At 54.6% G+C, this 13,619-nt stretch overlaps 1 protein-coding gene across 1 annotated transcript; it reads right to left on the bottom strand.

Moving 5' to 3' along the window:
• Nucleotides 1–4,683: 4,683 nt before the first annotated feature.
• On the bottom strand, nucleotides 4,684–12,208 carry GAL3ST3 (galactose-3-O-sulfotransferase 3). Its single transcript, XM_081797745.1, has 3 exons — nucleotides 12,023–12,208; nucleotides 8,283–8,519; nucleotides 4,684–6,409 (listed from the first exon to the last, which is right to left on the bottom strand). The coding sequence occupies exons 2-3, from the start codon at nucleotides 8,405–8,407 to the stop codon at nucleotides 5,239–5,241; spliced, it is 1,296 nt and encodes a 431-aa protein (XP_081653871.1). The 5' UTR covers nucleotides 8,408–8,519; nucleotides 12,023–12,208; the 3' UTR covers nucleotides 4,684–5,238.
• Between the last annotated feature and the right edge of the window lie 1,411 nt (nucleotides 12,209–13,619).

Below are 13,619 nucleotides of genomic sequence, written 5' to 3'. Positions count from 1 at the left end.
AAACAATAGTAAAATCTAGTAAACTAATTGGAAAGTAACGAGTTGTCAGTATTTATTAACTTTGCTCGTAATATACTTTATTTGATAAGTCTATAGAATTTAATAATTTAATATTAATTTTTAATATAATTGTCTTGTGTTCAACAACTGGCTGGCAAAATTCAGCTTTCAAGAGCCAGTAAGAGCCAGACTTGGCATACCATTGCATTCAGGGAATGGTGTGTAAAATCCAGTGTGGCTGGAACATGATGGGGGTAGAGAAGCAATGGGAGATGTAGCTGAAAAGTTGTTTTGGAGGGCGGGGATCAGACTAGGCCAGGTCTTGTGGGCTGGTAAGTGGGGGACAGTGTTTCAAACAAGGGAATGATAAGATCAGGCTGCTTTAAGAAGGATCACTCTGGATACAGAGAGGAGACTGTGTTTGCCATGGGGAGTCCGAGGTAAGTAGGTAAGTTAAGTATGGTCGTTGAAGTAACCATAGAGAAACTGATGGCTTGGACCAACACAGGTGTTGTAGGGAAGGAGATGTGGGTAGATGCCATCTATTCAGGAGTCAGAATCTATAGGATATGGTGACAGGTGTTGCTGGGAAAAGGGTGAGGGAGGCGTTAAGGAGACACCAAGGTTGGGCTTGAGCATCTGCTTGAATGGGTTGCCAGTCCCTGAAACTGAGTGTACCGGAGAAGCTGGTTTGAGCAAAAGGTGAGATGTCTGGTTTTGAACATAATGGGTTTGATGAGTCTGGGGAACGCCCAGGAGGGGAGCTCTAGGTTGGAAACAAAGTTGGGATAGAGGACCCAGGATCCTGCCTCTTGTGGCTCCAGCTCATGGGAGGGTCCCCACTCCTGTCTCTGCCCTGGCTCTTGGCCACGCTGGAAGCCACATCCCCTCTGTGGGACTCAGCCTTCCCATCTGTAGTGGGGTAGTAGGCTGAGTCCTGCTTCCCTGTTGCCTGAGTGTTGTGAAAATCCTATGAGATTTGTATGGGAGTGGAGAGTCCTGTCCTGTCCTCTGCCCACCGGAGGGTGCAGGGGGGTCTTTTGGAGAGGAAAGGGCATGGTTAGCCAGGGCCCTCAGATTCCTGCAGCCCTTCTGGGTCCGAGGAGCTAATCTCAGGTCTCTGAGATTGAGAAAGGGGCTGCCACTCTCACCTCCCCTCATTGCCTCCCCTTCTCCCTTACTTCCCCTCAGCTGGATGCCCCCAGGGGCTGCCCTGCTCCTCAGGGGCTCCTGCCCTGCAGTCCCTCTTCACTCCCCTGGCACAGCCTGAGAAGCTGCCCAATCATGTTGGTGGATCGCCAGCTTCACCTCAGGCACGTAGAGTGTGTGGGCTCTCTACTCCTCTCTCCCACTCAACCCTACTCTCTGGTGGCTTCTGTAAGGAGGCTCTTTAACAGAGCCTACTCGGACTCCTGAGTTTGATGGGGTGGGACAATAGATTCCAATGACAGGGACTGGGGCTTGGGAGTCTGAGCACTCTGGGCTCTGTCCTGGCTCAGCCTCTCCCAGCCCGGTGAGCCTGGGCACCACACCTTTTTGTACCTCAGTTTCCTCTTCTGTGAAAGGGGGATAAAGAATAATACCTCCTTCACAGGGGTGGTGGAAGAATCAAGTGAGTGAAAATACACAGGCACAGAGAAAGGCACCCAGCCCATCGTAAGTGCTCAGGAGACATCAGCTGGTGTCACTGTTCTTATCCTTGTGCCTTCTCCCAGTAGCATTTGCAACTGGAGACCCTTCCCCGGCCTGCTTCAGTGACTCCTCTTCATCTACAACAGAGGTCCCCACCTGGTGTGCTGCTGCGCCAGCCAGGAAGGGGCTGCAGATGGTGAGAGATCATGACCCCTCTGCTGTGGGGACAGCCCGGCCTTCCCTGACGGTCATCATAGCCATTCCATTCACTCCAGCGTCCCACATAGGATGATCCGAACTTCCAAGCGGGACATTCAAGGTCTTTCTTAGCTGGTGCTGATGTGTTTTCCCCATCTGGGTAGCCCAGCACTCCCTGGCTCGCAGAGGTCCCAGCTTTCTCACCTGCGGCACATGCATGGGTCTCTCTGTCTGGAGCACTCTCCTCTGTCCCAGTTCTCAGCTGGGACATCCCCTCCCCAGGGAGCTTCTCCAGATGGCCCAGGAGCCACTTTGCCCATCTTTCTATAATCATAACCATCAAGGCTGCTGCTTGGCCATACAGTGCCTTTGAGCAAGGTAGAAAAAAGCACCCTTACCTCAAAATGCTTTCTTCTATCTGCCGGTAAACCCACGGAATAGATGTGCCAACCTGTAACGCCTACAACACGAAGGGTGTCTGTCCTGGAGGAGCCCTGATGACACCAGACCTGCTACTTAGGGAACATTTCCACGTGCCGGGCACTGTGCCAAGTGCTTTATCTCAAATACTGTTCACAAAGCTCGGGACAGAAATGGTTAACTTTTTTTGTTGTTTTGTTTGTTTGTTTGTTTGTTTTAGGAATGGTTCATTTTCATAGGTGAGGAAAGTGAGGCTCAAAGGCTAAGAGCAGGGTCGTGTACCCAGTAGGTGGCAGAGTCATGGTTTGAACTCCAAAGCATGGAGGCAAGTAATTGCTTCCATTAAGTCATTGTCACCCAGGTAACTGCTTCCACATCTGTCCCAGACTTTATTGTGAGCTCTTTGAGGGAGCGACCACATTCCACCCACTGCCTAGCTCTGGAAACGAGTAGAGTGGGCACAGAGTGGACAGCACCACATGGGTGTTGGAAGAAGCCTCTTTGCAAGGCACTGGGGACCCAGAAGCTGGAACCTGTTTTCCTGTAGCTGAAGCTGCAGGTGTTTGGACCAAGGAGTCCCGGAGCCCACCTCCCCTCCTTGCTTAGTCACTGAAGGCTAATATTTGATTTGGTGCCTACTTAGGGTCTGCCTTTGCTTCTGAAGAGAAACCCTCTCCCAGGGCCTGATGATTCCAGATGATTCCAGTTAATTCTTGAATCCAGATTTTTCTGAGTCCAGAATTGTGCTCTCTGCTGAAGTGGGGCAAAGTTTATAAAAGAAGGCCCACCAGCCTTAGGGGCTGGGAAGGCAGGAGAGGTCTATCAAGGCAGATCTTAAAGGCAAGTCTGAGTTTTCCAGGAGAACCCAGGACAAGGTGAAGGATATTCTTGGCAAAGGTATGACCAGAGGCTAGGGCCGGAGGAGGGCAATGGCAGACAGACAACTGTTGGCCAGGGGGCCAGAGCATGCTTTTCTTTGGATAGACGACTTTGAGTCTAGTACAATTCTTTACTGCTGCTTAACACCAGAAACCTAATTATGACTTTGTGCGTCTCTAATTATTGCCTTTTGCCTTTTCCAGAGCTCTACTGGTACAAAGTGGGGTGCTATAAAAATAGCCTCTTTTCAAGCCCAGAGACTGTCATCCAAACTGTCGACTAACCATTGAAATCTCTATCATCCAAACAGGTGAAGGATTGTCTCTGTGAAAAATAAAATAAAGAGGAGCTGATAGCAATGTCTTGGTTTCTTCACTTTACATTTTTTGGGGAAAGTCCCGGGAGTCCGCCTAGCCTAGGGCACGGGAACGTCTTTATTCAAATGGCAGTGTGATGGCACTTAGGGAGGTCAGACTCTGAAGCTACACAGTCTGGATTCAAGTCCTAGCTGTGGGACCCCGAGTGTCACTTAATCTCTCCAAGTTTCAATTCCATCACCCCTCGATGGTGCCCATCTCGTAAGTTAATGTGTGTAAAGCCCTTAAACAGTGGCTGGCACACAGCAGACCATGTTAGCTATTATTTTTATTACTTGTCCAGATATGTCAACATAGCTCTGAGGAAAGTAACAGAAACAGTCCTGATTCTCTGCTGGTCTTTTTTTTTTTTTTTTTTTTTTAAGATTTTATTTATTTATTTGACAGAGAGAGAGAGATAGCAAGAGCAGGAACACAAGCGGGGGGAGTGGGAGAGGGAGAAGCAGTCTTCCCGCGGAGCAGAGAGCCCGATGTGGGGCTCGATCCCAGGACCCTGGGAGCATGACCTGAGCCGAAGGCAGACGCTTAACGACTGAGCCACCCAGGCGCCCCTTCTCTGCTGGTCTTAAGGGAGTTTCATTTGTAACTGTTGGATGTCCTGCTGTGCTCAGGAACGCTGGGGTCAGGGAATGGTCCTCATCTGTGTCAGGATGTCTTCTCCTTGTGGGGAGGGCCAGTGGTGAAGTTGGTGACTCAGAAGGGGGAAGGGGATTTGAACACCTCCTTACTGGGTATGATCCTCCATCCAACCTCTGCTCAGCCTGAGTGGTTGTTATATATTATATAGGCTCTGGTCCTTCCTTCAGTTTATAGGTCCTGCTCCAGTTCCAATGTCTCCCTGTGCTCCCCACAAGCCCCATGAGCCTTATCTGCCTTGCTTACCTATGTCCCCAAGTTAGAGATGATGCTCAGTAAGTGGGGCTGAATTGAATAAAAAGGCATGATTTAGCTTTTCTCAAAGAAAAATAGTGGAGCTGAGGTGGCCAGTCTGCGTCGGTGAGCCCAGTCAGTCAAGGGGGGGTTGATGAGGGTTGCGAGCCTCTGGGAAGGGTGGTGGAAGAGCCTGATTGAGCCTGGGCCCTCTTCCTCACGGTGACAGTCACAGCTGCTATTTTTGGGTGTCCACCTCATCCTCAAACTTGGGAAATCTGGCTTTCAATGACTGACATACAACCTGTGCCTTTTAAAGATATTTTATTAAAAAAAAAAAAAAGAAAAACCAACCAAACAAAAAGCCCAACCCAAGAACTCTTGGTTCTGGGAGTCTGGGAGCAGCTTAGGTCTGTGGGGAGGGTGGAACCTGGAAGACAGACGGTGTGGAGGTCTCTGACCCCTGGGAGGACGAGCAAGAGCCCCGGGGAAGCTGACAGGCAAAGCAGCCTTTCCCAGGGCTCAGCCCCCTTCTGCGTGAGGCCTGGGCTCACCCACTTGGAAAAGACAGGTGGGTGGCTCAACCCACAGAAAAAGGCAGGGTGGGCAGTTCCGGACAGGCCTCAGACCTCTTGTTAAGGTCACCAACCAGTCAGGAAGGAGACAAGGGTGGCCCGGGGCTTGATCGGGCCTATCAGCACCCTCCACGAAGGCGGGGTTCAACTCACCCTAGGGAGGCAGGCTCAGATTGGGAGATGCGGCCCCAAGAACTGAGCAGAAGGGGCCCTGACGAGGTGGGAGCTGGGGGCAGTTCCCAGGCAGGACTCCCGGTGGGCAGGGTAGGACCCAGACACTTCAGAGCTCAGTGGCCCTGGGGGCCGCGGGGCAGTGCCCGGATGGGCCGGGGCGGAGGATTGTCCAGGACCGGTTCAGGCCGGGCCCGCACGCCGCCCCGGCGCTTTTGCTTGCGCAGCAGGTAGCTCGAGTACTGCACCTCGGGCATGGCCAGCTTGAGGCAGGCCTCGGTGGCTGGCCCGGCGCCGCCGCTGGGCAGGTCGTAGCCCATGATGTCCACCTTGCGGCTGGGCTGCCACGGCTGCAGCTGCTTGGTGCGGATCTGCGCGGCGGGCCGCAGCACGGGCTCCTCGCCAAAGCAGCGTCGCAGCAGGCGCTCCCGGGCCTCGCGCAGCTCACGCGCCTCGCGCTCCACGCAGGCACGGCCGGCGCTCGCCACGCGGCGCCAGAACGTGGCGTTGAAGTGGTCGTAGAGGCCCGCGTCGAGCGCGTTCCAGGCGCGCGCGGCCCGCGCCAGCGCCGCGGGGATGGCGGCGAGGCGCGAGCTGGCGGCGCGCGCGTTGAGCTTGGCGTAGAGCACGTCGTCCAGGTCCCAGGCCAGCAGGCGCCGCAGCAGCACCAGCGACTCGTCGAAGTATTCGGCGATCATGACGAGCGAGAAGACCTCCTCCACCTGGCGGATGAGGCCCGCCAGGTAGGCGGCGTCCTCGCGCGGGCTGCGCTCGTTGTCGCCGCCCAGGTCGTAGGCCAGCGTGTTGTGCGCGAACATGGCGAAGTGCTCCCCGGCGCGGTAGTAGGCCTCGGGCGCGCGCAGGAAGGCCTCGAGCGACGCGTTGGGCACGCGCCGAAAGGCCGGGCAGTACTGGTTGTAGTAGCTGAAGAGCGACTCGAACATGGCGGCCGGCTCGCGCAGGATGGTGACATAGACGGTGCCGGGCGGCATGAGGCGCTCGAGTTCCGCGCGGTCGAAGCGCAGGTGGCTGGCTAGCATGTGTGGTGGCCGCGTGGCTGGGTGCACGAAGTGTGCCGAGAAGTTGCGTGGGTAGCAGAACTGGTGCTCGCAGCTCGGGTGCGGCAGGGCCACCGTCAGGTTGTGGCGCTCGGCGAAGCGGAACAGGATGTTCTGGACGGTGGTGCCTGCAGTCTTGTGCGTCTTCAGGAAGGCCACAGTCATGTGCTTGGGGCGGGGCGGTGAGTCCCGCAGAGGCGGGCAGCTCAGAGGAAACAGCTTGGGGTACCTGCCAAGTCCGGGGTGGGGGGAGTTTGCAGGGGGAAGGAAGTGTGAGAGGGGTGCGTCTCGACCCCTGCCCCTCCCCGTGGACGGTAAGACGGGCACAGAACGGCCCATCCTGGCCTATACCCATGGACCCGTAGAGGGGTATGGCAGGCAGCCTCTAAGAGGACCCCCAGTGATCCCTGCAGGCCTCTGGGTATTCACTCTCTTGTGTATTTCCCTCCCCGTGAGTATCAGCAGGACTTATTGATGCCGTTAGGGAATAGAATAGGGAGAAACGAGGGGATGTCACTCTTGAGATTACATTATAAAAAGACTATGGCTTCTATCTTGGTGTCTCTCCCTCTCTCTCTCGGATAACTCAGGCAGGGAGAAGCAAGCTGCCATACTGTGAGCAGCCCTTATGGGGAAGTACCAGGTGGCAACAGTCCAGGAGGTACTGGACCCTCAGTCTGTCTGCCTGCTTGAAGAACTGAATGCTGCCAGCAACCACATGAATGAGCGTGGAAGGGGAGCACTTCCAGTCAGACCTTCAGATGAGACTGCATCTTCAGCAGCCAGCTTGATTGCAACTCCCTGTGACCTTGAGCCAGAGGTACCCAGCTAAGCCACACATGGATGCCTGACCCACAGAAGCAAGATAATAAATGTTTGCTGTGTTCACGTGCTAAGTTTTGAGGTAATTTGGCCACACAGAAATAGATAACTATTATAAGGACAGAGGCCCTTGGAGATCCTTGAGAAAGTCTACTCTACACCTATAGAAACTGAAGACCAGGAGAAGAATCATTTACGTTTTCTGGCAACTCAGATAAAGTCACCATATTCTCTTGTTCTCTGTCTTCTTTCTCATTTTTCCTCTTTCTCTGGCTCCTCATCTTGTCGATGAGTGGCATGGGCTTTGAGGCAATCTATTTGTTATACGATTCTGTTAAGTTCCCTGGAGCTTCGTTCGTTCAGTCAACAAATTTTTTTTGAGCATCTATTATGTGCCAGGCACTGTTCTAGGCTCAAGAATTTTGCTAGTATAAAAAGCAGAGAATACTCCTAGCCTTCATGAAGCTTTCATTTCTGTTTCCTTGTTCCTGAAACAAAGGTGTCGGGGATTACAGATGACCTGTAAATTCCCTTCAGACTTTGAGTTAGTCTCATTTCTTTTCTGTCCTAAGCATCATGTAATGAGGACTACTCTAAGCACCTTTGAGACCACCACTGAGATTTCCTATCTGTGGCTGGTTTGGGCTCAGGGTTATATCTACCCAGATGCCCCTCCTAAAGACCAGCAAATCCTCCGACAAGGAGAACTGAGCCTATTTACACCATTCTCATGGGCAGATAATGTAGGAAATGGGAAGCCGAGGTCCTGAAGGGTGCAGGGATTTGTTGGGTTCACAGAGCCGGCAGTAGGGCAAGGGCTCCTATTAGTTGTCACATGGTATCCTGTATCAGGATGGCTGACTGGGTCACACATACCATCATTCCCATTCTATAGATGAGGAAACAGGCTCAGAGAAGTGAGGGCATTTGCCTAGCACAGCAGAAGCAATGAGAAGTTTGCAGTCCTTTGGGGGAGGCACTCAGAATGCCGTGGGAAGGACTTGGACTGGATTAGAATCCCAGTTTAGCCACTGACTAACTCTGTGCCTTCAAGCAACCTTTCAATGAAGACCAGTCCCTGCCCAGGGAGGTTGTGTGGATCTAAAGAGAATGTATAGAAAGCACTTTTAAGAATAGGGGGAAGGAGCAAAACCCAGCAGAAGACAGACTCTCCTGGCAGATAGAAGGAATGGGAAGGAGAGCTCCCAGTTCTGTTGCCAACCCGGCAAGAATGCAGCTCGCCTGGGTCCCGCCCCCACACTGAGGCCCTGCCCCCTTACCAGCTGAGCTGTGCCCCCTGGTGGATGAGGAGGCTTAAGGTGCTGCACCCTAGCACCAGCAGCAGGATTTTCCTTCGGCTCATCATCTTGGTGGCCTGCTGCACGTGCTGGAGGATGGGTGGCATGATGTGGTACCCACCCCTGGACCAGCCGGGGCCTCGCTATCCAGGACTCCCTTCGCCGACAGTCATGGGGGCTCCTGGGGCTCTGGTAGCAGGGCCAGTATTCCTGAGAGGCCTGGCAGAAGGAGGAGGCAAACAGGTTTGCAGCAGGCAGAGGAGATGGGCTGTGGGCCCCAGCAGGACTGCTGCAAAGGAGAGCTCCAAAGGGTGGAGTGAGCAGAGAAGCCAGAGAAGATCGGATTCCTACCTCCCATTACCAAGACCCTATCTCCACTCGGCTCCAGATAACTTAGTCTTGGGTGGAATTACAGGCTCTGGGGTGTGGCCAGCCCTTCAAGCTGTAGCTACTCCTCCCTTGAGCCCTGTCTTGGCTTCTCTCCCTGACCCTTAATTAGTCTTTGTCTTGTGGTCATTTGTATCTGTCTCCCCAGTAGACTTACCTTAGCACCAGGGCTTGGCTTAAAGCACAGAGGTCTCAGTTCAAGGTATCCCTCCTCCAGGCCTCCTTGCCTGACTGCTTCAGCCAAGAGTTGGTCTTGACTCCCCAGAGACTGAGCTCCTCAGAAACCACTAACCAGACCTATAGCTTCTCGAGTCTCTTGACTTGGGCAAGGGATCAATACTGCAGGCTTACAACACGTACTATACTGTTACATACTTAATTTCATTTAATGCCCACCACACCCTAACATAGGTATTATTCCCCATTTTGCAGACAAGGAAACTGAGGCTCTAAGTGATGGTGCTACTTGTCCTGTGGTCACACAGCTGTTGGCAGAATCAGGATTCAGACCTGCTCTTTCTGGTTTCAAAGCCCATCCCCCTAGACGTTATGTGTGCTGCTTCCACAGAGAACTGATTTCCCCATCCCTGCTCTGAACTCTGGCAGTTCTGCATGCTTCTGAGCCCTGAGCCTTCCTAGCTGGGGACCTGCCCTGAGGGCCCAAGACCAATAAATCCATGAGGGAAAGAAAGGAAGGACTTGAAATCCCAGAACCCTATCTGGATTTCATCCCCAGACACCTGAAACCCTGGCCGCCCCATCAGCTGACTGCAGTGAGAGGTGCCTGGCCAAGGCGGGGACATGGCAGCCTGGGAGAGGGGTGGGGGTGTGGTGAATACAGAGGTGCTCCTGCTTGTTGTTCTGCGGAGATTCTCCAGGAGAAGGTGGGCCTCCATCCCAGGTGAGTGGCAGGAGTGAGAGGCAGAAGAAGGGCCTGCTTTCCGGCCAGTCACCTGTCCCCATGTGAATGCCTTGGCTCAAGGGCAGCCTGGCCTTTGGCAGTGCTATGGAAAGTCAGTTTCAGCAGCAATGCCTGTCTCCCCACTGTTGTAGGGTCCCTGTCTCAGAGGCCTCGGTCTCCAGGTCTGGGTTCAGCTTCAGCCTCACATACACATGTCTTGAAAGGGGAGAGGGAGCCTGGAACCCTGTGGGCATTTGCACATACTTGGAACTAGGACACCTGGGTCCCAGGAGGGATGAGGTAATGTAAAAACTTTTGACCATCACTTTCCCCTGGGGCTTGAAGCTTGGTTTCCAGTCCCTCTTCTTTACCGCTACCTCCCCCGGCCCCTCATTAATCCTGGATTACATTTAAACCTGTTTGGGTAGAAAGATGTCCTGGTTATGCCTTTCCTTTCTCTCCAGGCCCCATCACCTGGTTTCCTCCACCAGCCTGCAGACAGACTTAATCTGCCTGGAGCCGAGGGAGGTAAAGGGTACAGCCACAGAGGGTTAACCAAGGGCATAGCAGAGAAAGCCTAAGGCCCTGCTGTGTTTTCAAGAATTGATAGGGGCAGAGAAGGGCTGGCTTTGCCTGAGCAAGGAAGCCTACAAGAGGAAGTCAGAGCCTGTGGCCTCTGCCACTCATCCTGCCTTGAGGATTTGGTGACAAGATGGGAGTTTTCAAGGGGGCAGAGTGGGGGGGGGCAACCTATTCTCATCTGTGCTAAACTCGCTAAAACTACCCTATTTTCAGTGGACTCTGGGTCACCCAAGGAGGTCAAGCCTGGAGGGAGCTACACTGGGACTTTGCTTGGAGAATGCTTCAACCAGGCCGCATAGAGAAGGACGACAGAGTGCTTGGTGGTCCTCTCCATCCCACTCCCCTCCATGTCTTAGCTCTGGGGACCCGGCCAGCCAGACTCCAGTCTGAGGCCCCCTTGGAATAGGGAATCATCAGCACAAGAACTCCCTGGACACCAGCCCTCAGAGGTGGGCACCAGTTTCTGCTTGGCCACCATCAGTGACGGGATGCTCACCACCTTCAGATACAGCCTGGTCCATTTCTGAGCAGCCTCAAGCTGTGCAAAAGTTGTGTCTGGCACAGCTGGGATCAGCCTGCCGCTGTTAGTGCCCTCCTCAGCTTGTCCCCTTGCACCTTCCACTCCACATGATTGCTAGTGCTGCACTCCTAGACCACACGGGTCATTTTTCTCCATGACAGACCTTCAGGTATTTGAAAACAGTAACCTTGTCTCCTCTGGGTGGGCATTCAGCCAGGCTAAACATTCCAGGTCTTGAGAGAGGGTGCTGCTTGGACACTGGAGGAGGCCTCCCTTCCCTTGGCAAGTTCTCTCCATGATGGCTCCTCTGGAGCTGGAGTCCGAGCACTGGCATCTGGGGAACGGGGCTGGCTGGGACTGGATTTAACCTCTGTCATCTCTAGGATGCCGTGGGGTGGGTGGTGGTCTCCTGGCCCCCCGGCTCCGGCCGATCGCATGCTTCAAACTACTCCCCTGCTTCCCCTGTCTCTTCTCCATGGAGAGAGTTTTCCTCAGCTGTCCCAGACAGGTCAGGATGCCCAGCCTCATCAGAATATCAGTGCTAATTTTAGTCAGAACAATTTACCTCAGGCTGCTGCCTGGTTTTGCAAATTGCTTTCCTTTCTCCAGGGAACCAAAGAAAAAAAATGGTCTAGCTAGCCAGAGCTTTGAAAACTGGCCTGGACACCCACCCACTCCCAAATGAGCCCTTTTCTCTCTCCATCCCAGCCCTAGGGCCAATATAGGTGCTTTTAGAGGAGGAGGGTGTCCTGGCCTGGACCACCGGACCTGACCATTGGATGACCTGGAGACTCCATCCTTACTTGAGGATGGCACAGCCCAATGAGTAGGGAGGGAAACTGCCCAGGGCACTAGAAAGGAAGGGGCCAAGGGCTCAGGGGGTTGCAAGTAAGTGGCGCAGGAGATCATGTATCTTTCCACCTCTCTCTTTTTCTTCCTTTTTCCTCCCAGCCTGCTGCCAGGTCCCCCCAGCCCCCTCTCCCTGCCATCCACCCCCACGTCATCCCTGTCTCCGAATTCCCTTCATCCTCCTCTCTCCATCACTACCGCCCCTCCAGCCCCCATTCCTTCAATTTCATCCCCACCTACCCTAGAGATCCCGTCACCAAGATCTGCTCACCATAGGGGATAAGCCAGATTCCCCCTCTCACCCCGGGCCTCCCTCGCTCTCCAGGGGGCAGAACGTTCCCCCCACCCCCACCCCCCGCCAATGCTCTCCAGGCACTAGGCCCCCACGACACTCTCTCGCCCACCCTCGATCTCCGATCTCAGTCCCGGTCCGGTCCACCTCCGTCCCCCAGCCCCAGGCCGGCCACTGCAGTCAGTACTCACGCCGCGGGCTCTGCCTCCGACCCGGGTGGGGGGTGGTCGCCGCTATCTCCCAACCCTTGTCCCGAAATCCAATGCGGATCGGAGGGCGCCGGGGGCCCTGAGCGCCGAGTGCCGGTTCGCTCGCCTCTCCGCGCCTGGATGGGATCAGGTGGCGGCTCCGATCCTCTCCGCTCTGCCCGCCGCCCGCCCCCCATCGCACACCGGAGGCGGGGCGGGGGCGGGGGCCCGGCAGCAGTGCCGTGGAGGGGGAGGGGAAGGGGAGGGGGCAGCTCTGACTCTCGGGCTGCCCAGGGACAATCTCCGGGTGGCGTCTTCGGATGCGGGCATCGTCTGGCAACCTTGCAGAGACTGGACACCAATGTCGTCAGCTCCTTGCTCTCACTCCACAGAAGGGGAAACTGAGGCCCATAAGGTATCTGGATACTCTGGCATTGCTGGGCATTCCGGGCTCCACAGGCCAACCTTGGGCTGGTGGGTCCTGGGGGAGTTAGAGACACAGGTACCTCTACAAGCACCCACATGCTTCCTCCCTCCTCTCCTTCTCCTCTGTCCACCTCCAGTAGAGAAGCACAGCTCCAGCCTGAGGTCTGGTCCCATCTGCCCTCGCACTCCTGGGGACCCTTTCCTTCCAGCCCCTGCTGCTGACCCACTCCTACTCTCCAGCTGGACTCCAGACCCACTCACTCCTGACCAGAGCTTTAGCACTTTGTATTGGGAATCAGAGAACCCAAGTTCAACCCTTGTTGAACTTAAGTCCGAGCGTCAAGAGCCAATTCCCTGGGCCTGGATACTTTCAGCTCTCCAATAGCGAGCTGTTCTTGGAGCTGCTCAAGACTGCAGAGATGATACATGGGAAGGCTCTGTGTAAACTCCCATGGAGTTGTGCCTGTGTGTGTGTGTTGGGGGGGGGGTGGTCCTGAATTTTCTGCCTTCTTAGGCCTTAGCTCCTACCCCCTGGGAGCCGGGCAGCAGTACCTCCCAAAATAATGCCAGACACCAACAGCCCCACATGTAGTTCATTGGTTCTCACGGACCCCTGCTTTCTCCTCCCCTTTTGGCCTAGTATGGCAAGGAGCTGGGACAGCCGCCCAAACCAGGACTGGAGGGGATTGGATTCCATTCTAGCCCCACACAGGTAGCTATTGTGTGAGGATCCTTGTTAAGAGGTAGAATGGAATGGGGACTTGGAGTCAGGAGAACTGCCTGTGGTCCCAGTTTCGCCTCTTGGGAATGTCAACTTCTCTCTGCCCCTGTTTCCCCTCTGCACAATGGGAGGTCCTGCCCTGCCTGGGTCCCAGGGCTCTTATGATGAGGCCGCACTTGTCCCTTTCTGGCCCTAGCTACATTACCTCCTCACCCATCAGACTTTAGTTTATCTTGCCTCAGCGACCCCTATCACCTTCCCCAGCACATACACATGCCTACGGCCCTGCAGCCTCAGATGCCCTGCCAGCAGCTCTCCAGTTACAGGGAGCAGAAAGGTGTTCCTTTGGGTCAGGAATGGTTCTTCCTGTGTGTGCTCACAAGCTGGAGGGGAGAGCACCACTGTTATTTCTTCTGTCCTTTCTGGGTTTGGCCACTCCTTTGGGAGTATCTG

Source organism: Leptonychotes weddellii, chromosome 11 (genome assembly GCF_054177405.1).
Source record: "Leptonychotes weddellii isolate Sample4059 chromosome 11, ASM5417740v2, whole genome shotgun sequence".
Taxonomy (NCBI): Eukaryota; Metazoa; Chordata; class Mammalia; order Carnivora; family Phocidae; genus Leptonychotes; species Leptonychotes weddellii.
This window is presented reverse-complemented; position numbering and strand designations above follow the sequence as displayed.

Excerpts from the sequence above, each read along its gene's own strand:
- GAL3ST3 (XM_081797745.1), bottom strand. The coding sequence starts at position 8,407 with ATGCCACCCATCCTCCAGCACGTGCAGCAGGCCACCAAGATGATGAGC. Across the intron at positions 6,410-8,282 it reads CAGGGGGCACAGCTCAGCTG|GTACCCCAAGCTGTTTCCTC; the intron begins GTAAGGGGGCAG and ends CGGACTTGGCAG.